Genomic DNA, 25,747 nt, shown 5'->3' with positions numbered 1-25,747 from the left:
CCCAGGGCAAAGTCCGTCGAAGTCGAAATATTATAGGTGCACCCAAATACCGAATACATTGTTTACCAAATATCTCCGGATTTGGCACAAGCGCACTATCCTGCATATAAAACCATAGAAAAGAATAAACTATTGCCTTCTATTTCTAATGGTGGTACATTCTTTTCGAGTCAATCGGTACGGTCGATTAAGTCAAAACAAAAAAAATATAGAATATTTAGATTATGTTTTACATTAATAGTCGTATAGTAATAATAATTAAATTGTTGTGTTACTCTTGGCGGTTTAACATACATTGGTTTTAAAATATGAAAGAACAAGAGTACAGAATGTAAGGTAACATTTTTAAAAATTATAAAATTCAAACAGCATCTATTTTATTTGTAGTGGGATTGTTAGCTGCCAAACTTATAACACATCATTTTCAGCGACATGGAACACAGAAGAAAATTATTCTTGTTAAAAATAGTAGCAAAAACTATAGTAACTGGTAATAATTACACAATAATTATATTAGGCATTAAACAAAATATATTTTAGTAATGATTTAAATAATGTAGATAATGTAAATAAGTAATGATAGGTAAGATGTAGCTAGAATTTGCTAATAGTGAGAATTGAAGAATCTAAAATTCAGAGAATCAGAGAATAAGAAATTATACAGTATTTTGCTAAGATGTAAGAACAGTGTACAATGATAATATGAAATAATTAAATTTGCTAACAAAAGTAGATCTGGATCAAATAAACAAACTATAAAACTATTAATGACACCCTAATGATCTAATGACAAATGAAAATACAATGCATAATTATATAAGAGCATAGGTAAATAAGGGATAGGTAATAATAAATGGAGCCCAGTGAGAGCATACGCCAAATCCGGAGCCCAAACAACACAAAACTACTAGTATAATTTTGTGACAAATACAAAAAAAATAAATTACCAACAAAACAAAAATTAATATAAATATTTGTGTACTGCACCAACTTCAAAGTGATTCATTAGTAATAGTTAAAATAATATTCTAAATAGATTAATAGGTTTAGGTAGGTATTAAGCTATATTGTGTGTATATAGTAGAATATAAAATACATATAGTAGATAGGTTAAATAAGATTTTTGCTTATTTTTATTTAGTTATTACAACGATTATTATGTAGATATTTTATTTTAATTTTTTTTGTGTTAAAGACCTAGGTTTGATTATTTCCTTATTTATTTTTTGAATTCGGTTCAATTCTTTTATTAAAAATATTTTATTTTGATACTGTTTTGATACTCTGGCTGAAAATGCCGAAGCCATTAGATAGAGTCTCTAACCAGTTACATCGAACAGTAACGAGATAATAGAGGCCCCCGCTTGACTGTAAAATGACTTCGAGAGGTAAGCATTGTTTTTATTGAAAATATTTTTATGTGATAAATAATCTACTTCGGCGTCATATTCGAACGTGACATACGTCTTGTCTCAACCTAATAGCTCGAAGACATTCATTGTGTTGTTATCGACTTTTATTCACATTAATTTGAAATTTGCGAGAATAGAGATTTTCTGTCAATTCGTGCCCTTGCCATATTCCCTTCTTTCGAATCTTTCCCATCACATGTAAAAGCCTGAGAACAATAACTATAGAACTCTAAATGGAAAACCGGGTAGCATATACATATATTTTATGTAGGGAAATGTCAATGTTTAATTTAATAAACAATAACAAGATTTCTGACTACTATATACCAATGCCAGTTATAATTTAAGCTATAAAAATAATAATAATAATAATATATATTTAATAGCTTATTAATTTAATACAACAATTAACCTGATAAATATCGAAAATATATTCTTAATATTATTGTATGTTAATAATCGACACAAGCGTTTTAATAGCTAGTACAGCCAGTTAATGAATTTATTACAGCACCTATAAACTTTAACGTCCGATAGAAAGCGGTAGAAAGCAGATACATTAAGAAATTATCATTTAATATTGATGTTGTTTATTCTACATTTGTTAATTTGTCGTAAAAGGCAATCAGAACAATAAACAAGGCAGATCATAATAAGAAAATAAATGTAGTTAGTTTTTTCCGAGGTTTTTATAGCAGCTTGTTAATTGTACTTCAGTATATTCTTGTGGTTGGTAGGTTTATTAATTTTATATTATTTTTACTACAAGATATATTTTTATGGTAACGAATATTCATATAATTTGATCAGCGATATATATTGGTTAGACTGCAAGGTATGAATAAGAATAACATAGTTGAGCAGCCCAGCATAAATGTAGATTCAATATTTTTTGACATCACTGTACATTAGAGATCAATTGAAAAGTTTCCGGCCTGACACATAAATGGCGCAACTAGAATTAAATCCATATGTTTTTTAGCCCTAAAACTCAAAAGATGCGTGTATAAATTTGACAAGTGTCGGATCAGTAGTTTGTGAATTATAGCATTTTGAGTGAAGCAACTTTTGTTGTTGTATAAAAATGGATAAAAAGGAATTTCGCTTGTTGATAAAATATTGTTTTTTGAAGGGAAAAATACAGTTGAAGTAAAAACTTGGCTTGATGTCGAATTTACGAACACTGCCCCAGGAAAATCAACCATCAAGGATTGGTATGCTGAGTTTAGACGTGGTGAAATGCAGTGGACGGCCAAAAGAGGTTGTTACCGACGAAAAGATTTTAAAAACTCTACAAAATAATTTTGAATGACCATAAATTGAAACTAAATGAAATAGACATAATACTCTAAAGATATAAACTGAACGTGTACATCATATCATTCATGACTAGTGGATGAGCAAGTGGATGCTGCGGGAACTCACTATTAACCAAAAACAACGACGATGATTCGGAGCAGTGTTTGAAGATGATCAAGCATTATAAACCCGAGTTTTTGCGTCGATATATGACAATGGATGAAACATGCCTTCATCGTTTCACTCCGAAGTCCAATTAACAGCCATCCGAGTGGACTGCATACGATCAACCGGCTCCAAAGCATGGGAAAACGCAACAGTCGGCTGGCAAGGTTATGGCGTCTGTATTTTGGGATGCACATGGAATAATTTTCACTGACTACCTTGGAAAACGAAAGAATATCAACAACGACTATTACATAGCGTTAGTGGACCGTTTGAAGGACGAAATCACAGAAAAACGGCCGCATTTGAAGAGAAAGGAAGTGATGCTTCACTAAGACAATATATCGTGTAAAAAATCAATGAATTAGGCTTCGAATTGCTTCCTCATCTACTGCATTCTCCAGATCTGGCCGCCAGAGACTATTTCCTGTTATAGGGTCGCTGTAATCAGTGCATTACCCTTGAAGGGAATTATGTTGAATAAAAAAAATAATTCTGCCGAAAAAATGTGTTTTACAGTGGTAGGCCCATGTAAGGTGCAATTATTAAAAATAATACCAAAAAATGCATTTTGAAATAATGCAAAAGAAGGCAATAAAAGAACAGTTCATATAATTTACAAGAGCCACACGTACGAAACATTTACATCTAATTTAAAACCATGGAAAATTCATGAGATTACTAATAAACAGAAACAAGCTGTATATCCTAAACGAAAAACTTTTACGACTTTATAATAATTCCGTATTAAATTAATAACGTATACTAATTTATAAACTAAATTTATGTTTAAACATGTTTTTTTTTCGAAAATACACATACATATATACATAAGAATCGACCGGAGAATACAATGCACTAATTATTTGAAAAATTAAATGGGACTTAATGATTTCAAAACGAATGTTTATACATATTATTTTATTATTTTTAATTATATGTGCCGCGTATTTTAGAGATTTCCAATTGTAATTATTTTAGTAATTAAACGCGAAATAGTCTAATAGGCAAGTATGGCAGTTTATTGTATATTCCCGCTGAATACATATTCGAAAAGATCGTAATTTGTGGCATTTCATTTAATGTAAACATAATAGGTAAGTGGTTATTAAACAGGATCTTTATCTAGAAGAAAGAATTATTAAAATAAGGTTTTCTTACAGTAGATGACTATCGATAATATATTAGTGGTGAAAACAATTATTTTATGTTCGCAACGCAGCCTTTAAGTACTAGGAATATCATATCATCATTACATACTTATTCTTTTCTTATATTGGTTATGTTAACTTGATCAATACTTGAGAAATACACTATATCCCGAGCTGAAGAGAAAGAAGAAGTTGTGAGATTCTACAAAATATGGTGTTTGCTTGAATGACGATTGTAGCTACCACCACATAATACATTATTACTGTATGAATCGACTTTAAGGTAAGTACAATGTTTTCTTTAATAAAATTGGCATAAAGATATGTTTATGAAGGGTGTACTAAAGGTTCAATGGTGCCAACAAACAAGCCAATTCCAGCACTCGAAAGAAGATCAGCAATTATATGAGAGGTACTAGTGGAGTAGTTAGAGATTAGACGGTCCAGGATGAGTGGATGACTCCAAGTGAACGTCAGATTTAAAGAAAATGATACGAAGAAGAACGCTCTTTGTTTTCCATGCCAAAATCACCACCATTAAAATGTCGAAACCATGGTTGCCGTAAGTTTCAGACAACGATAATCTTCAGTCGTCTTTTCTTTAAAATTAAAGTAAAAACGAAAAGGGCTCCGCAAATGCTATTTAGATTCAGATTTTCAACGCAGAACAATTGTTGTTTTTTCAAACTCAGTCCACAATTCTTCAAAATGACACATACTAAAACTGAAGACGCAGAGTAAGGCTTCAACATAAAATCGGTTACAAATGTATTCGATGCAATTTAATAATCAATATTAACATATATTGCAAATGCTTTAAAATAAATTATAGATCAAAAAAATACTAGAACAAGAAAGTGCGTAATTTACATTACATTATCACTGTCTAAAAATTGTCTGTGTGGGAATTGTCAAAGAACTTTCAAAGAATTGTATTAAGGAACATATAAAAACAATATATACTAATTGTTATTTTCGATAATTGCGTAAATATTTTTATTTCATAGGTTTTATAAGTAAACTAGCTGACCCGACAGACTTCGTCCTGTCAAAAAGATTTGTAATGTGGCAGTTTTTGTGCCTACGTATTTTAAAAAATTCTCCTGAACAGAACCATCACCCTGGTGATAGGGCGTTGTGAATAAAAAATAATTAAATAAAACATATATAAGGATTGAAAAGTAAGTAATCGCTTTATTGTTAATCATGTGAATCATAATTATTATTATTATTATCATTATATTGCTTTGTGGTATACGATGTTTTTTGTTTGATTACCTGGCGCATAGATAAACAAATCTGATGGTTTTCCAACACGGGAACAGGCAACATACAATTGACCATGTGAGAAACATGGGTTTTCTAGATTAATACCACAAACACTTAATGATTGCCCCTGGGACTTGTTTATAGTCATAGCAAAAGCAAGCCGTCAACATGTCTATAGGAAATTTGCCATTACCAATGTCAATGAGTTGTTTAGAGAATATGTTTCCAGATTGGTCATTTTGCAACTCGACACGCATATTCTTGCTTAAATGAAGTACTTTAACATGTTTCCACAAATTGGAGGACTTTAGACATGCATTGAGTTCATCAGCTGGCGTTGATCGTGGAATCACTGGCAATGTTTGACGAAAATCTCCTGCTAATAAAATCATTGCACCACCAAATCGGTTATTATTGCTACGTAGATCTTTTAAGGTTCTGTCTAAAGCCTCCAAAGATTTTTTATGTGCCATCGTGCATTCATCCCAAACAATCAATTTACATTGCTGCAAAACCTTTGCCATTGCAGAGTTCTTCGAAACGTTGCAGGTTGGAGTTTCATTGCTTTGCATATTTAATGGCAATTTTAGTGCTGAATGGGCTGTTCGACCACCTTCAAGCAAAGTTGCTGCGATTCCCGACGAAGCGAGTGCAAGTGCAATTTTATTTTGTGAGCGAATTGTTGCTAATATTAATGAAATAAAAAAAGTTTTTCCTGTACCACCAGGTGCATCTAAGAAATAAATCCCTCCAGTTTCATCATTTGTTACTTTCATAAGAGTTTCAAATACATACTTCTGTTGTTCATTTAACAGTGGAAGATTTGTTTGAATTTATTCTTTCAAAGCGTTGAGATCATACAGTCTTTCTCGATGCAACTCTTGGTTAAAAGCGTCATGCATTGGACGATTGGGCGCGGTCAGGCCTAATTGAATTAATAGTTTGTTTGACATTATCAAGCACATGTCCTCAATTGAAATCAATGCTTCATTGTAAATTTCTTCACTGATTTGTATATTTGGATTTCCCATTCTATTCCGTATTTGATACAAAATATCATCACACATATAATCTTTGTACTTCATCCACAAATCAATTGGGTTTGATGGGAAGCATGTAGATATGATTATAGAAAACAATGTTCGTATTTGATGAGTGTGTGATGATATTACAGCATCATTGATAGTTTGATCCCAATGAGCGTCATTTTCAAGCAATTGCAAACGTTGACAGGCTTCTCTGTAGGATCCACACAATTCACCATCAACAGTTCGTAACTGTTGGAATGATGTTGGGCCACGTACATTGACTAATAGCAGTCGTAAATAAAAACATTCATCATTGCTTGGATGTACTGAATAAATCCGGCCAATCGCATCGGTGGAATATACATCTGTATATCCTGGAACTGGTTTTCCTTGTTTCCGTCGTATAAATCTCCTTGAGGATTGATTCCAGGTATAATATTTTGGCATTTCAGAATATAGCAATGTTTGTGCGAAATCATCGTTTTGGCATGTCTCAAAAAAACTGGTTAATGTAGTAGATGGTGGCTGAGCAGCTCTTTGTACTGCGTTCTGTGCTGTAAAATACACTCTTTGTCCATTTTCTAAATGCACAGCTAAGTGAACAACAGAAGGGTGTCTCTCATGAATAGGAAAAGAAAATATTCGCCAAACTGCTTCATTACTACTGACATAGCGGCCCATTTGGTATTGGGTAACTTCATCATTAGAATTCTCTGCACCAATTCCAATCACAGCCATATCACTCCCTTTGGTTACATATTTGCAAATGTATTTAATCGATTTCACTGAATGGCAAGATTCAACGTTGATGTGTGCTTTGAATGTCTTTGATAAAATGGGTGAATATGGAACAATCCAACGATTATCTATTTCAATATCTTGTTAATTTAATTTGACAATTGTTGATTTTCCATTGTCTGCTGTCGATCTGCGACGATACAATGGATAACCGTCATTACCAGTAATTGTTTCCGATATTAATGTCCGTGGATATCGTTTTGAACATTTACCATCCATCATACACGGTGAATTTTGATTAAGAGTTCCACAGGGACCATGTATCATGTTTTTGATAACTACCTCATGCAATCCAGGATCTACTTGTACATTAGGGATTTCAGCTGATATCACTGCATCAACTTCATTTGGCCTTATCTTTTCAACCAACCAAATCAAAATGTGTGCATGTGGCAATCCTCGTTTCTGCCACTCCACAGAATACATCCAGCAGCGTGTCTCACCAAACACATTATGTTTTACGATGAAATTCATTAAAGATTTCAACTTTTGTCTAAAGACTCTGGCTGTAATATCATGACGATCAATGGATTATTTCCCAGGTAATAACTCCTGCTTAATTTCTATCCATTGCGGATTGCATGTAAATGTGATGAACAAATCTGCTGTACCATAATGACGAACATACGACATGGCATCTTGAGCATATTCGTGCATATGCCGAGGGCTTCCGATGTATGTTGCTGGAAGAATAGTCATCCGACCGACATTCTGTGCATTTCCATCAGTATTAATCGCATCTCGAAGGTGAATATACTCTTCAGATCGGAGTTTGGTTTGATTCAACCTGATGAATGTTAATCTCTCCGTTTCAATTTTAACATACATGTCATCAACATATTTGTGATATAATCGCCGACATTTCAATATGCGATTATCTGCATTTTCCCGAATCATTAGGCGGTATGAATAATAGTTCATTGAACTGACTTTTTTGTTGGTTTCAGAACCTGTAAACAGATTTTGTTTTAATAACATTCAAATATAAAATTAAAATACATAATATAGTGCCTGAGATATTATCGCCATAGCTAAACTAATATTTTAGTTACCTGTAATGGGATTTATCATTTTTATTGATAAATCGTAGCCATCTTCACCTTGCCAAAATATAATGGGATATTGCAGTGCATCATATGAGCGGTGTGTTTCCTTTATAGGTTGTAATTGAAAATTCCGACGATGTAAAACAATATCACGGGATTCCAAGTTTTCTCCAACTACAACGATAGCAACTTCATCAATAGTTGGTGCATTAAAACGTCTTGTATGTTGACCTGCAGGTGTTTTATCAGCTCTGATTACAATTTTGTGATTATCGGATGGCATCAGATCCAGGGCAGTTTTAAACAATATAATCAATTGATTGTGTTGATGAAATAAAGTTTGTAATTGTTCTACAATAGACCTTTTTACTAAATTGTTATGTGCACAACGCAGATCAATTTCTTGTGGTGAATTGCCCATAAAATAAATTTGCAGGAATTTGTTGTCGCTATCTGACACTGGTAACAGTGAACCTGCTCTGTGATATATTTGCCCTTGTATCTGTAAATAAAAAAAATATTATGGTGTGGTATAAATTAATGGATTGTCAATGATCAAACTTAAATAATATTTGATCTTAAAAAGTATATATTTAGTTTTAACTAATATCTATCAAATATAAAATATAATAAAAGTGTCACTGAAACTGAATCACCATATAATATGATGACTAAGTGATATATTTCGTAATGATTAAGAAATTGAAGATTAGTAACACATCTTAACTTTGGTGACAGAAAATTTTGTTCGCTAAAATAATTATGAGTAACTGCTATAATACATACCTTGAAAGTTGGCATAAAATTTTCCCGAACTGCATTTGTTGCCCCAAATGAAGTCATTTGAAAGCAATTGTTATATTGTTGAATATGTGTCAAAAAGTGTATAGAATCTGTTCCTATTCCTGAAACCAATGAGTACAATGGTTCTGGTGGTGGATCCAATTGTATCAATTTCACTTTACCATTTGCGCAACACAATCCATTGGCATCGTTTTTGTATTTTAATGCCTTACAGTGTGAGCAAACCAAGTTCATAGAACCAATAACAACACATTGGTAGTTACTGTAGTCAATTGACACATCGTAACTGAAAGCAGCTGGATTCAAACTTGCGCGATTATTAGTTGAATGTCGCGCTCGCGCTTCACGCGTTTGTGATATCCGAATTCTTTCACGTTCATTTCCGTCGTCACGTTCTTGTGCAGTACGATTAGATCGGTAATTAGCTTGGTTTATAGCATTTCTGGTTCTTCTACCTAAATTGCTTCGTCTTATAGGAGGCATATCAAATATAAATTATTTTTTCACTAATCACGAACTAAACAAACACTAACTAACAAAACACTCTGCACAAAAAACGAACTCTGCACACGATATACGAATTTGTTTCGTGTATCACTTGACAATTCATCTGTCATCTGTCAAAAGTCATCTGTAACAGACAACTTTTTTTTTTTAATTTGATATGACTTGAACTCAAATCCTTTTAAGCCGTACGAATTGTTTTATTTATTTAAAATTTGAATTAAATTTTAAACAAATAAAAAATTTTAAATAAATAAAACAATTCGTACGGATTAAAAGGATTTGAGTTCAAGTCATATCAAATTTAAAAAAAAAAGTTGTCTGTTACAGATGACTTTTGACAGATGACAGATGAATTGTCAACTGATACACGAAACAAATTCAAAAAAAAGGGCTATTTTTAGGGTTTTTCCAGCAATAATTCTAATTTTTCTCGCCGTAAAAACCATCCCTGAACTTCAACGAACATTTTAAAAAAAGATTTGGCCAAATTGGTCCAGGCGTTGTTGAGTTATGCGCTTAGGAACATATTTTGCGATTCATTTTTATATATAAGATAGAACAATAAAAGCAAAATAATAAACAAATTGGTGCAAGCTCTTATGGTTATATCACGCGAGTGGGCATTCGAAGAAACAAGACCAAGTATTATTATTCGTATAGTATATTAAGACTCAATGGTGTCATAACATTGATATCTAGAAATTTGTTTTATATTATAACAATAGATTTCAACTCTCGATATCATTAGGACAACAAAAGCAAAAGAAGAAGACTGATTCCCTGAGAACCTATTTTTCTTATAATTAATTATTTATAATCATTTAGTGTTGTGCGACGGGTGTCTTTTATATTGTGGAACTGTGATATAATTTTAGTATAGTAATTTTAGTGTAGTATGTAGAATAGTTGAAATAAAGGGTAATTTCGTACTTTTATATATATATATATAATATATATATATATATATATATATATATATATACATTGTATTTTTTATCTTACCTTTTATATTATGTATAACGTTGGGAATATATGATGATCCTAACGCTCGTCTCCGCAGGAGAAATCATGGAAAAGGAAATGGAAAGAAGCTCATTGACTTGGTAAGCAAGGCTTATATTTCAAATGGAAGCCAAAGGGGCATCGCATTTTCTAATAATCCCTCGGTCTGGAAGTGCCATGGATTTCCTTTGTTATATTTTAAAGCTAAAACAGAAAGGAGATATGTTAGCTGAGAATGAATCCTTTTATTATTTTTCTATTCCAGAACAAAATTGTTCAAACGTATTTCAGTGTATTGTTTTTTACTGTGTTCTTCATCTAATAGTTTAGGGCTTTCTTTAAGACTCCCACTGCTAATTACAACAATCTTTCCCGTTGTTTAAAAAAGGCTTATGAAATCAGTTCTGTATTTTAAGCATCTTTACATTTTTTTAAAGGTTTTTGTTTCCTTCGCCTCTAAATGTTTCATAGATTCTTTGTAAAATTTGTGATTTCAAACACTTCAACGTCAACTATAAATTGACTAACATAGAATTGGCCAAAAAGCATTTATATATAGGAATATATATATATATATATATATATATATATATATATATATATATATATATATATATATATATATATATATATATATATAATATATATTTATACATAAGAATAATATCGCTCTAAAAAAATATAAAAGAAAGAAATTATCCATTATTTCAACTATTCTACATACTACACAAAATTACTATACTAAAATTATATCACAGTCCCACAATATAAAAGACAACCGTCGCACAATACTAAACGATTATAAATAATTAATTATAAAAAAATAGGTTCTCAGGGAATCAGTATTCTTCTTCTAGTTATCTAGTCATGAGTAACAATGGATATCTGTACCATTTAAGGTACCAGAAAAAAATAAAGGCCGGAAAAATAACCGATAGAGCTATTACGCTTTTCATTCATGAAACTATTTAGGCGTTGTCTGTCCATTTTTTTTGTAGTCGTCAGCGCCAGTTTAACTTGGGCTTGTTCCTTTTAAGAGTGTTAAATGCTGTATAAATACTTTTATTTAGATTTTTGATTGAAAGGAGACGGTACGTGATGGCCGTTAACCGAGATCGACTGGTGATGTTTTGTCTCGGGTCCCATTGTTACAGATAATAGCATTTAAACTAAAATAAAATGTCGAATTCGACACGCTGCCGTTTTTATTGATTTTTATTTGAACGATTTGCTTCTGCTCTTACTGTGTCCTTTTTTCTTTCGTCATTTATTTTTATTTGAGATTATTACAGAAGATTAAAGTAAATTATCAAAGTGCTTGATGCTGTTCGTTAGTCTCGCTAAGAAGAAGACTATATGGTGAGAAAATATGGAAACAAGTTTCAATTTTGTACCAGAAATAAACAAGTAATAATATTTTACATGGACACATTTATCCCTTCTCAGGAACGCTTTTACTACTACCAGATGCATTAAATCTTACAAGTTTATTTCAAAGACAGCCTGGATGCGTAAAATGATTAGCTTTGTACACAGAAACCAACAGTGAAGCAAACTCTAAAGCAAATGTTCAGGAACTAAACAGGTTTCTTCCTCAGAATAATGATTTAGTTAATATATTCAATACATATTATATATTTTTTAAAGAAAATTTAGGGTCTCGCATGAAGGGGAATTCTCAACACTTAAGCCTATTTCGGCTGCAGTTCCACAGGATAGTGTCTTGGGACTACTCCTGTATCTGCTCTATACTGCTGATATCCCAAAAACAAAAGAAACAGTACTTGGAACATTTGCCGACGACACAATTATCACGGCAAAAGATATATCTCTGTCTAAGGCTGTAGAAAAAGTACAAGTAACGGTAAACAAAATCTACAAATTAACTAGAAAGTGGAAAATACAGCTTAATAGCTCCAAATCTGTCAAATGTGTACCAGAAATAAACAAATAAAGCATTAAAAAATTGCAAATACGAGGACAAATTTATCCCTTTCTAGGAATGCTTTTACTATTAGCAGATGCAGATATCATCAAGTCTTACAAGTTTATTTCAAAGACAGCCTGGATGCGGAAAATGAGTCTTGTGGTCAGAATTCAACAGTGAAGCAAACTTTAAAGCAAATGTTCAGAAAGCAAACAGGTTTCTTCCTCAGAATAACGATTTAGTTAATATATTCAATACATCATATATTTTTGAAAGAAAATTTAGGGTCTCGCATGAAGGGGAATTCTCAACACTTAAGCCTATTTCGGCTGCAGTTCCACAGGATAGTGTCTTGGGACTACTCCTGTATCTGCTCTATACTGCTGATATCCCAAAAACAAAAGAAACAGTACTTGGAACATTTGCCGACGACACAATTATCACGGCAAAAGATATATCTCTGTCTAAGGCTGTACAAAAAGTACAAGTAACGGTAAACAAAATCTACAAATTAACTAGAAAGTGGAAAAAATAGCTCCAAATCTGTCAAATTTGTACCAGAAATAAACAAATAAAACATTAAAAAATTGCAGATACGAGGACAAATGTATCCCTTACTAGGAATGCTTTTACTATTAGCAGATGCAGATATCATCAAGTCTTACAAGTTTATTTCAAAGACGGCCTGGATGCGGAAAATGAGTCTTGTGCTCAGAATTCAACAGTGAAGCAAACTTTAAAGCAAATGTTCAGAAAGTAAACAGGTTTCTTCCTCAGAATAACGATTTAGTTAATATATTCAATACATCATACATCATTCAATACAGCTTAATCTGTCAAATATGTACCAGAAATAAACAAATAAAGCATTAAAAAATTGCAGATACGAGGACAAATTTATCCCTTTCTAGGAATGCTTTTACTATTAGCAGATGCAGATATCATCAAGTCTTACAAGTTTATTTCAAAGACAGCCTGGATGCGGAAAATGAGTCTTGTGGTCAGAATTCAACAGTGAAGCAAACTTTAAAGCAAATGTTCAGAAAGCAAACAGGTTTCTTCCTCAGAATAACGATTTAGTTAATATATTCAATACATCATATATTTTTGAAAGAAAATTTAGGGTCTCGCATGAAGGGGAATTCTCAACACTTAAACCTATTTCGGCTGCAGTTCCACAGGATAGTGTCTTGGGACTACTCCTGTATCTGCTCTATACTGCTGATATCCCAACAACAAAAGAAACAGTACTTGGAACATTTGCCGACGACACAATTATCATGGCAAAAGATATATCTCTGTCTAAGGCTGTAGAAAGTACAAGTAACGGTAAACAAAATCTACAAATTAACTAGAAAGTGGAAAAAATAGCTCCAAATCTGTCAAATTTGTACCAGAAATAAACAAATAAAACATTAAAAAATTGCAGATACGAGGACAAATGTATCCCTTACTAGGAATGCTTTTACTATTAGCAGATGCAGATATCATCAAGTCTTACAAGTTTATTTCAAAGACGGCCTGGATGCGGAAAATGAGTCTTGTGCTCAGAATTCAACAGTGAAGCAAACTTTAAAGCAAATGTTCAGAAAGTAAACAGGTTTCTTCCTCAGAATAACGATTTAGTTAATATATTCAATACATCATACATCATTCAATACAGCTTAATCTGTCAAATATGTACTAGAAATAAACAAATAAAACATTAAAAAATTGCAGATACGAGGACAAATTTATCCCTTTCTAGGAATACTTTTACTATTAGCAGATGCAGATATCATCAAGTCTTACAAGTTTATATCAAAGACAGCCTGGATGCGGAACATGATGAGTCTTGTGCTCAGAATTCAACAGTGATGCAAACTCTAAAGCAAATGTTCAGAAAGTAAACAGGTTTCTTCCTCAGAATAACGATCTAGTCAATATATTCAATACATCATATATTTTTGAAAGAAAATTTAGGGTCTCGCATGAAGGGGAATTCTCAACACTTAAGCCTATTTCGGCTGCAGTTCCACAGGATAGTGTCTTGGCACTACTCCTGTATCTGCTCTATACTGCTGATATCCCAAAAACAAAAGAAACAGTACTTGGAACATTTGCCGACGACACAATTATCACGGCAAAAGATATATCTCTGTCTAAGGCTGTAGAAAAAGTACAAGTAACGGTAAACAAAATCTACAAATTAACTAGAAAGTGGAAAAAATAGCTCCAAATCTGTCAAATTTGTACCAGAAATAAACAAATAAAACATTAAAAAATTGCAGATACGAGGACAAATTTATCCCTTACTGGGAATGCTTTTACTATTAGCAGATGCAGATATCATCAAGTCTTACAAGTTTATTTCAAAGACGGCCTGGATGCGGAAAATGAGTCTTGTGCTCAGAATTCAACAGTGAAGCAAACTTTAAAGCAAATGTTCAGAAAGTAAACAGGTTTCTTCCTCAGAATAACGATTTAGTTAATATATTCAATACATCATACATCATTCAATACAGCTTAATCTGTCAAATATGTACTAGAAATAAACAAATAAAACATTAAAAAATTGCAGATACGAGGACAAATGTATCCCTTACTAGGAATGCTTTTACTATTAGCAGATGCAGATATCATCAAGTCTTACAAGTTTATTTCAAAGACAGCCTGGATGCGGAACATGATGAGTCTTGTGCTCAGAATTCAACAGTGAAGCAAACTCTAAAGCAAATGTTCAGAAAGTAAATACGTTTCTTCCTCAGAATAACGATTTAGTTAATATATTCAATACATCATACATCATTCAATACAGCTTAATCTGTCAAATATGTACCAGAAATAAACAAATAAAACATTAAAAAATTGCAGATACGAGGACAAATGTATCCCTTACTAGGAATGCTTTTACTATTAGCAGATGCAGATATCATCAAGTCTTACAAGTTTATATCAAAGACAGCCTGGATGCGGAACATGATGAGTCTTGTGCTCAGAATTCAACAGTGAAGCAAACTCTAAAGCAAATGTTCAGAAAGTAAACAGGTTTCTTCCTCAGAATAACGATTTAGTCAATATGTTAAATACATATTATAATTTTGAAAGAAAATTTAGGGTCTAGCATGAAGGGTAATTCTCAACACTTAAACCTATTTCGACTGGAGTTCCACTGGGTTCTACCCGTAATCTACTCTATACTGCTGATATCCCAACAACAGAAGAAACAGTACTGGGAACATTTGCGACGACACAGTTATCACGGCAAAAGATATATTTCTCTCTAAGGCTGTAGAAAAAGTACAAGTAGCGGTCATCAAGATCTACAAATGGACTAGAGACTGGAAAATACAACTTAATAGCTCCAAATCTGTCCATGTTAATTTTGCGTTGCGGCGAAAGGACCAAAACATAATTATATCACTTGACGGATGCGCGATTCCTCAATCATCATTCATCAGCCAAATACCTCGGAATATATCTCGATGGTAGGATAAACTGAAAGCATCATGTTGCATAAAAACAGAGCAGATTACACTCAAAGAACTGCACTAGTTAAATATACGATCCTATCTTCGTCAGATAATGTCAACTTAACCTAAAATCGAAGAGGTTTATCAGTCAATCATAAAGCCAATTTGGACCTATGGGTTTCAAATATGGGGTTTCACTAAAACATTAAACCAACTAGTAATACAACGCTTTACGTAACCAACAAAGAGCTGCACGATGACCTCGGAATCAAATGGATACACGAACATTTTACCCTAAATAATGATATAAGGGTGAAAAAATATATTCAATATAACAGACCTGACAAAACATCTTCCAGTGAGCATGCAAAGTGGCTAGTGGCTGTTGTTGGAGAAAGATCTCAAGATAGATGCAACAAATATTATATTGATACATTCAAAAACTCAGAACAATGTTTTTGTACAAAACCACAAGATTCGTGTACTTAATATACAGTAGTTAATTTAGATGGATATATTAACATTCTTTCTAATAATGTTGGGACAATTTGCGAAATTAGAGGCGCAATTACTTTCAAGGGGCAAGTCTTCCATTTAGAACATCTCCCAAAGCTCATCATCAGTTCCCGGCTGTCGATCCCCAGACTGACAGCCGATCGATAAGTTATCATTCGGCATAACGTTTTTATTCAAATAATTATCACTCCCCCATATTCCTGACAGGCCGAAACGCCAAATAAATCATACATTTTCCTTCAGGACGTAGTGGCCGGCCGGCCTCAAACCGACACGTCTTGCATGATTGCGAGGAGATCGAACCTTAGGGAAATACTGGCGTGCCATCGTCCCCCTCGGCCTTCCATCAAAACGCCTGTATCCGGCACCCCTGCGGAATGGGATTTGAATGTTTTCCTGACAGCCTCTGCATTATTTGTTACTTTTTGTCTGTTCGGACGCCCATGCGAATTGATCGAAGACGAGACGGGCTATATAAGAGTCTTTACGCCAAGATTGGTTTTCATAATCTTACTATATAATAAAATATATTTCAAAAACCTAGTGTTCACAATAAATAATTAATTTTAACTAGTGGTCGCCATGGTGGTCGAAATTCGAGCACAATAAATTAAATTAATCAATTTTCTCTCATAATAAAGTAAAAGAACTAATTTAAAAACGATATTCTCGCAGTATTTTCAAATAAGATCAGAAATGTATTTGATATATAACATTAATTAAAATAATAAATGTACGTGTATTAAAATATATTAAAATATATGCAAACTATCTCAAGAACTAACAGTAAATTAAATTTTTTAAATTACATATAATTAAATCGAATTTCCGTTGACTTTCAATAACCAACAAAATATTAATAAGTCTAAATTACTACGCCACTGAACATTACAACAAAATCATAAAGAAGATTATTTTTAGAACTGTAACAAATTCAGGGCATCAAATATAAATATACATGATTTTCTTTTACTTTTATGTTATAAACATAAATATGAAATAATAAATAAAGTAATAAATGTGTGAATATTAAAATAGAGATATGTATAATGTATGTACGAGATAAATATCTCGTAATCAATCTTGATGTAAAATTTCGCTGGAAGGAACATATAAGGAAGAAAAGAAAAGAACTGGAATTGAAATATAATAAAATGTACTGGCTAAATGGAAGAAAATCACAATTATAAGTACATAATAAATTGCTATTATATAAGCAAATACTGAAACCTATATGGACATACGGAGTTCAATTGTGGGTATGTTCCGCAAAGAGTAATATAAACAAAATACAAATTTTTCAGAACAGAGTCCTGAGAGGTCATCAAGACTTTCAGATACCCACAGTCAGTCAAGAAATCAAGAAAATTGTAAGGGGGTATGAAGAAAGACTCCATTTTCATGAGAATGTTGAAGTATTGCAGATTATGGATACCACCAGAACAGGACACACACTCAAAACAATCAAACCATCTGATCTTGTGTAGTGTTGTGGAGTGAGGTTCATATAATAAGATACAGCAGACATGTATAAATATTTTTTCATTAGAGGCAGATAGGGCCAATGGGCTCTCCTAGTTATATACCTAGATTTAAGTTATCATAGAGACAAATTGTAGGTTAGTCAGAAACAACTAGTAACAATGTAATAATTAAATAATAAAAAATATGTATTTTACCTACAATTATTTAAGTTTGATTTATTTCCTTTATTATATGCAAATATTTATTTATAAACTATTATAAAGTGAATTTAACAATCAAAATAATTAATAAAACCAAAAATAATATCACCAATATATGTCATTATATGATAAAATAGGATAATAAAGTTTACGAAAAATTATTGTAACATAATAAATTATGTAACAGTATTTTTGTAGTTACGAACATTACCTTAGTTATTAAAACTTCACCAACATAAAAACTCAAATAGCACACACTAAACATTATTACAAACTGTACTACCACCGTCACGCAACTGTTAACCCTTAACGGCGTCCCTAACCCCTTCGATATTAAAAAAGTGCCGCCCCTTTGAACATAAAAAACACCCTTCTGCATAGGCTTCCTGGTTCGCAGCGGATGATCCACCCTTTTGTGATCCATATGTAAATTTCGATCCAATAAAAAACAGATTCCTTATGTAAAATACCCCTTTTGCATACAGGCCACCCCTGTAACCTGAGGGGTCTTTTTTCTTGGCCAATGGGAAGCGAGAAGCAGTTGCCCTCATTTTAAATTCATGCGCATAACCGTGGGAAACGCACAAGGAAATATAAAATGGAAATATGAATAACGGCTTTTTTATGTAAGTTCCTCGCTGTAATATAATTCTTGTCAGTTATTCATTTTTCGCGATTACTCAAAAAAATGTCGTTAATAAAAGTGCATTTTTTAAAAATCAACAAACACAATAATGATGTGCCTTCGATATTCGACACTAAATTTTATTTATGAATTAATTGTGAATCCGATGGCAAAAAAGCAGTCATTTCCTTCACTTCTTTACTTAAAAACAAATTACCAATTTTAGCTGCAAAAATGAAAATAAAAAGTAAAATTACACTGTGTGACAATTTTTTTGTTCTATAACATTAAACAAAAGTGAACACAAAAATTTAAATGGATTTTGTATGCTATTTTAAAGTTATGATAAATTATAAAGAAAGAAGTACTATAAATAAATAAAGTATAAAACTTTTAAATAATATTTTTTTATTTATATTATTAGTTTCTTTAAAAAATTTTAATGTATATTTACAAATAGATAATCAAAATAGCTGAGGTTTAAGTGGTCCATAGAAAAAATGAGCTATATATTCCAAAAGAAAATGACGAAATATTAACTTTTTCTCCTATGAACAGCAGAATCCTCGTTCATTACAAACCAGCAGTAATCTTCTAACAATTTAGCAATCTATTTTACTTGATAAAGCTCTTCTATCTATTTTATATCCTGCTGTAAGCGTTCACCTTGTTCGTCACTCCCAATTCCAAGATTGTCGGGGGAGGGGGTGTAAATCGCGAATGAGAATGCGCTTAATAGTGGTTTTTAGTGTCCCACTACCCCACAAACAAAGAAAACAGCATTATTTCGTAAAACATCCCTGTAGTCCAAGCAATATAGCATCACGTTTAAATGAGCACAAACTTTCCAGTTGTATTACACAGTACAAAAAGCTCCCGCATAAGCAGCTCGCGAAACTGGCAAACATCATTAACTCCACCATGAGGCTGCAACATTTCCCGACGTCTTGGAAATAAGTATAGTGGTTATTCCAAAGAAAGGAGCAAAGTCATCTCCTTCTGACTATAAACCCATCAGCCTTCTCAGAGCCATTTGGAAGCTTGCCGAGAGGGCAATTCTCTACGCTCTCAACTTTTTCACAAAGGACAACAACATCATTCCTGATGAATATTTTGGCTTTCGCGCTCACCACTCATCCATCCATCAGGCTACCCGTCTGGCCGCACACATCCATCACGCTCTTGACCAACGTAAAAAGCTTGGAGCAGTCCTTCTGGACCTAACCAAAGCCTTCGACAAGGTCTGGCACGACGGTTTAATCGCAAAATGCGTACGGTTAGGCCTCCCAGAAGACCTAGCCACTCTCATCAAGTCTTATTTATCGGACAGATCTTTCCAGGTCAAGATCATGAAAACACTTTCCAGTCGTAACCAAATCGATGCTGGCGTACCTCAAGATTGCCCGCTGGCCCCAGCCTTATTTAACCTCTTTGTTTCAGATCTGCCGAGAAAAGAGCCCATTGACGTCGCGTTTTACGCTGGCGACACTGCTTTCTCCACGGCCGCCAGATTCGAAGTTACAATTCATGAACGTTTACAGAAGCAGCTCGATCATGCGGTCAAGTGGTTCAAATTCTGGAGGTTGCAAATCAACCCCCTGAAAATCCAGGTCATCATTTTTCACAAGAAGCGTTACGCAATGCGCGTCTCGCAACTTAATATTGACACCGCAATAATTTCATGGCTGGATAACGTTACGTACCTAGGTCTCCACTTCGACCGGCGGTACTCCTGTACGGATCTAATGTCTACTTCAAGTTTGTTACACCCAACCAGGTCAAACGGCTTCAAATTTTCCAAAATAAGCTCCTCAAGAGAATCTTAAACGCTACATGGTTTGTCAGAAATAATCAAAATCATAGGGAAACTGACACTCCAGAAATCAAGCACATATCTCAATCTTTCCACAAACAACAACACAGCTCAAGTTCTTCTGAAAACGCGCTTGTTCGCGAGCTGGTCGACATGTTGAGAGCTTAGCACCGCGTCACCGCTAACTTCACCGCCCCTTTTCCAGGCTGAAACGACCTCATCCGTTGCTGCAGTCATAAATTTTGCACCCATATGACAGTATCCAGTGGTGTGTTAACTCAAGTTCGCGAATCAATAGAATCGCCGGGTCCTCGTGCCCAATAACGGCTGCCCGATCAGCGGGTGCCATATCCCCAAATTTAATGCAGTAGCAGTAGCGATCCACAGGGCGATCAACTGTGAGGTGGTATTGGTTTAGTGTATTGGTAAGCCCAGAAGCAGTCCCACATAACCCGGTCCAACTTATCACTCCAGGATAAGTCTCCGCGACCAGGTGTGCGTCATGCATTCCACCGCCTGGTTTTTAGGCCAGAACAAAAAAAAATGGAATAAGGAATCGAAAAAAATATGTCACACAGTGTATTTCATACCTTTGACACTAATTTTCACATTGTCTGCCACGAATTTTCTCTATTAAATAATAATTAATTAATTACCTCAACATCATTTTGTAAATATAGATTTAGCCTAAACATTAATTCCTAACCACATCTTTCCTAAAAAACAACGCATGGCTGTGAAATCTATTAAGCTAGTTTAGAATAAATGCGCATGAGAAGTTCTTGCCAATCACCACGCTGGGGTCCTTTTACTGTCGTCTATGTAAGACAGCCCTAACTATCCGGCTATCTGGTTTAAACCTACCGGAATGTTGAGCAAATTAGTCTGTTTCCTAATAGATAAGAGCCCTCAGCGTCGCTATATATCGCAATCAAAGACACAGAAATTTATTTTATACTCTATTATAAAATTTGATTTGATTGACATCTGATGTACGCTGATTTTATGAGTAAATAAGAATTTATTAATTGATGAACTTTGTCATCAATAGGAGCATATTTGATTTCAAAATAACAATTATTGAATTCGAACTATGTACATTGTTGTGTTAGAAAAGAAGTTGTATATTACTGAATAAAGTTGTACTCAAGTTGTTTTTATGGAAGATACTGAACTGAATTTTATGTAAACCAAATCTGTTTGACCAACTCTTACTTAATAATCTTGGTTAATTACTTAACAAAATATGCTCTATAATCGTAACTACTATCGATGATGAAAGAGAAATTCGACCAAAATGTTGGTATCTAGTATTTGAAAAATATTCATCAATTAGTCGAGAATATTTTCCGTCCCGTTACTATGGAAGTTTATTTATATTAAATGCATCTATCCTTGCAATATTTAAGTCATACTTTGTGCATTACATGAATGTGACATCAGTGTGAACAAAATTTACATAAAAAACATATTCAGAGTTATTTATACTAAGATAATTTTACGTAAGTACGTAATTTCTAGTACAGTGCCTTTAAATGTTTTAAATGCAATTATGTCTTACGTTTTTTCCAAAACATTTTAATAATCTTTTTTTGTTTATACTTTTTGCAAACTTATGAAATATACAATAAAAAAATTATACATTTTATAGAATTATGAAGTACATTCTCTGATAAACAGTAGATAGCTTATTTTTATAGGAAAATTATGAATAAAACAAAACCATTACTAAAAATTATTATCGGAAAGCAGATCCTTTTTATTTTTCTTATTGGAATATATCCAAAATAAACCGAACGTCTAAACGAAACTGTCAATAAATAAGGAGATAAACCAGGCTTTCGTTGGACATTAGCAAACAGAACGATGATTAATGAATGCCGTAGACATCAGAAGGGTGACATAGTATTAAGGAGCATTAGCAAAAGAGCTAAAAATATAACAAAATATGAGCGTGGTGTATTTTAAGAAGAATAATTTAATAATCTGAATGATCTGACAAGTACAGGAGAGACAATCATTTTCAAAGAAATGTACTATATGATAGGAATTCGGTTTGCGGGATTTTTTTTCTATAAATTATCAGATTATCACTTGTGGTAAATCTTTGAAGTTTCTATCATGAACATTCTGAGCGAGGTACCATTGGACGAACAATGGATTTAGAAAAAAGTTACCAAAGTGTCTAAAAGACATCGATCACATATATGATATAAAAAATAGGGAAATGAAAAACAAACTTATACAAAAGTAAGATACCAAAAAGAAAAAAGCTAAGGTTTAAAATGTTCTGTCTATAACCTCTTTGTTTTTCAGTCATCATATCAAGCGTTATAACTGCAGCCAATAGCTCTCATCCCTCACCATGATCTCACCTATAAACATAATTAAGGCGCTGTTTATCATCACTATCAATTCAGCAAAATATCATCCAGATTCATTCAAAAAATAGACCTTATAGTCATAGTCTTCTGACATATAACATAGGAATTGTAAATTTAAATCCCATTAGTTCTAACCCTTAATGGAAAGAATGGTACCAATATAACTTATCATTAAAATTAGTGAATAAAAGTACGAGTTGATACAAGAACCAGTTTACCCTCATGACTTATCGCCCACTGACTTCTGGGTATCCTCACATCCCAAAACTTCCTAACAGCTTCCGTAAATAGTATACATTGCAGGTATTCCTATATTCCTATATTGCATTGTATGTATTAAAGTTGAGGATGATGTAATATAAATATCGATAAAACATCACTGCAATAGCTGTTCTTGAAACATCGATCAAAGTAATTATCTACTCCCTACAAATAATAACGTTGAGACAAATATAATTACAATACAAATAGCTATCAATAACATTACTGAGACTAAGAAATGAATAAAATTGTGTGTCAGTGCTACAAGATCTGCAAATGTGGAATTAACATACAAAATATAGACTACCTTACTCTAGTTAAAAAGACACTGAATGCTGCTATTGCATTGGAACATGTAACCGAATCAATCTATTATATTCAATTTGTGTTGGTAGTGGTCGATATTGTTGTCATATGCCTGCTAAATTATTCGAAACAATAATGATACATTTATAAGTATTATTTAAAACTTGTGATAGTTATAATTGAAAATGCCAAAGGCATTAAATAGACCGAAAAATGAGATAATTGGAAATCTCTCTTGCCAGTAAAATGCGTTAGAAAGGCAAGTATTTATATTATTAAATACTAAGTTGATGCAGTTTTATTGAAAATAGTTTTAGGATGTTGCATCTGCACTGAACTTAATATAGATATTAAGAGCGGGTTTAAACAAAGAACGACACAAGACAAAGCAGGTGACTGAAATATGTAAGTGAATTAAGCACACAATCAGATAAAAATTACTTAGATATAGAAAGAAACTCGGAGACCAATGATTGGAAACCGCCTATTAAAAATGATCAAAATGAATAGGTTTGACGCAACGATGAAAAAGCTAAATTATTCGCAGTATATTTAGCTAACATATTCCAACCGAATGATATAGAATCTACAATATATCTGCTCTGTACTGCCGATATCCCAACAACAAAAGAAACAACACTTGGAACAATTGCCGACGGCACAGTTATCATGGCCAAAGAGTATGCCTGTCTAAGGCTGTAGAAAAACTACAGTTGGCGGTCAACAAGATATACAAACGAATTGGAAACTGAAAAATACAGCTTAATAGCCCGTCAAATCTGTCCATCTTAATTTTGCGTTGCGGCGAAATGACAAAATCAACTAAATACATCGTAATATATATATCGATGGTAGGTTGAACAGATTAGACAGAAGATGAGCAACTGTACTGGTTAGTCGAAAGATACTCACAACTTGATATAAAACTAAAGAAATCGGTTGATCAGTAAATCATAAAGCCAATTTGGACCTATGAAATCCAAACACGGGGTTATACTAAAACACCAAACCAACTTGTAATCCAACGCATCCAAAACAAAGGTCTATCGCTACGTAACCAACGAAGAGCTGCACCATGACCTCGGAATTAAATGGATACACGATGCCATCCAAGATGTCGACTTAAAACATGAAATAAGTTTGCTAAACCACAGCAACGTGGAAGCAATACAAGTACTGGACCACACGCAGGGAATCAGAAGATTGAAGCGAACCAAATCAAAAATATTTAGTGTATTCTTAACTTTAACTTAAGTAGATTCGTTTGATCTTAATTTGGGAACTACATATTGATGTATGAAACCTGTACTTACCTTACTTGTGTATTAATGCATGTATATTGAGATTATACTAAACATATCTAATGTAAGATGTAATTAATAATAAAATAAAAAAGATAAAAGGACTTAATATAATAATAAATAATATATAATGACGTGGTTATTTATTATTTGACACTATATGGCTTCTACTCGCATTATAAACGATATAGAAGCTCGCCTTAAAAAAAAGCCGAACTATACGATCATAAATCAACCATAATGCAGTCAAAAACGACCTAAATCGACACTTTTCAGCTCATCTTCCACCAACGAGGGATGATGGTGCAGAAACTGGCGTCGCTGGGCCTTTTCACGGAAAAGCGGAGGCGTCGGTAAGTAAATCGGAAGAAAAAAATTGATAATGCGAAGTCAAGTTACCGCGTTGAGTATTAATTTATCATCCTTAATCTATAGCGAACGATATTTGGTAGGGGTCGTTTTGCTCTCGATCATTTTTTGTCGGATAGCTGGAAGCAAATTCGAGGAGAAAAAGAGGATATTTAATGGATATTTAACGAGGCATCGATTAAAATATGTAATTTTAATTAAAAACCATTAAATTTGTTCAGTATTTTATTTTTTATTATTTAAGATACTTTGTCATATTACACAAATATATGTTACACTATTTTGGATTAAGGTAAATACAAATCAGCAGACGTGTTTTAAAATTGGTTCTAGTTTTCGATATATTCAATAAATTTATTATTTTACTATTTTTAACTATTAGCGAGCATTTATTGAATTAAAAAGTATAAATAAGAAACGTTTGTGTAGTTCAACTGACTCTTTTATACAACGTGGGGCGAAAGACCCGCTACTATTTTGATTGCCTATAACTTTGCTCAAAGAAAAGATAAGTAAGTTTGGATTTCATAAAAAGTTTATTTGGTCTTTACATTTTTTTTTTCGTTATGATTGAAAAACCATATCAGCTAAATGGTGATCGCCATTCGGTATGCAATTTTCGGATAT

At 33.0% G+C, this 25,747-nt stretch overlaps 1 protein-coding gene across 1 annotated transcript; it reads right to left on the bottom strand.

Annotated features, from left to right (window-relative positions):
* Positions 1-7,518: 7,518 nt before the first annotated feature.
* Positions 7,519-8,663, bottom strand: LOC143205130 (uncharacterized). Its single transcript, XM_076418217.1, has 2 exons — positions 8,175-8,663; positions 7,519-8,072 (listed from the first exon to the last, which is right to left on the bottom strand). The coding sequence occupies exons 1-2, from the start codon at positions 8,587-8,589 to the stop codon at positions 7,654-7,656; spliced, it is 834 nt and encodes a 277-aa protein (XP_076274332.1). The 5' UTR covers positions 8,590-8,663; the 3' UTR covers positions 7,519-7,653.
* Positions 8,664-25,747: the final 17,084 nt, after the last annotated feature.

This window comes from Rhynchophorus ferrugineus, unplaced genomic scaffold (assembly GCF_030347505.1).
Source record: "Rhynchophorus ferrugineus isolate W39M unplaced genomic scaffold, kcgeb_rfMv2 rfM11, whole genome shotgun sequence".
In the NCBI taxonomy this organism is placed as follows: Eukaryota; Metazoa; Arthropoda; class Insecta; order Coleoptera; family Curculionidae; genus Rhynchophorus; species Rhynchophorus ferrugineus.
Note: the sequence above shows the minus strand (reverse complement) of the source record. Positions and strands in the feature narration are given on the sequence as shown.

What these genes read in the sequence shown, in the direction of transcription:
- LOC143205130 (XM_076418217.1), bottom strand. Translation starts at nt 8,589, where the DNA reads ATGGGCAATTCACCACAAGAAATTGATCTGCGTTGTGCACATAACAAT. An exon ending in AATGATAAATCCCATTACAG is followed by an intron (nt 8,073 to 8,174) that starts GTAACTAAAATA and finishes ATCTGTTTACAG; the next exon opens with GTTCTGAAACCAACAAAAAA.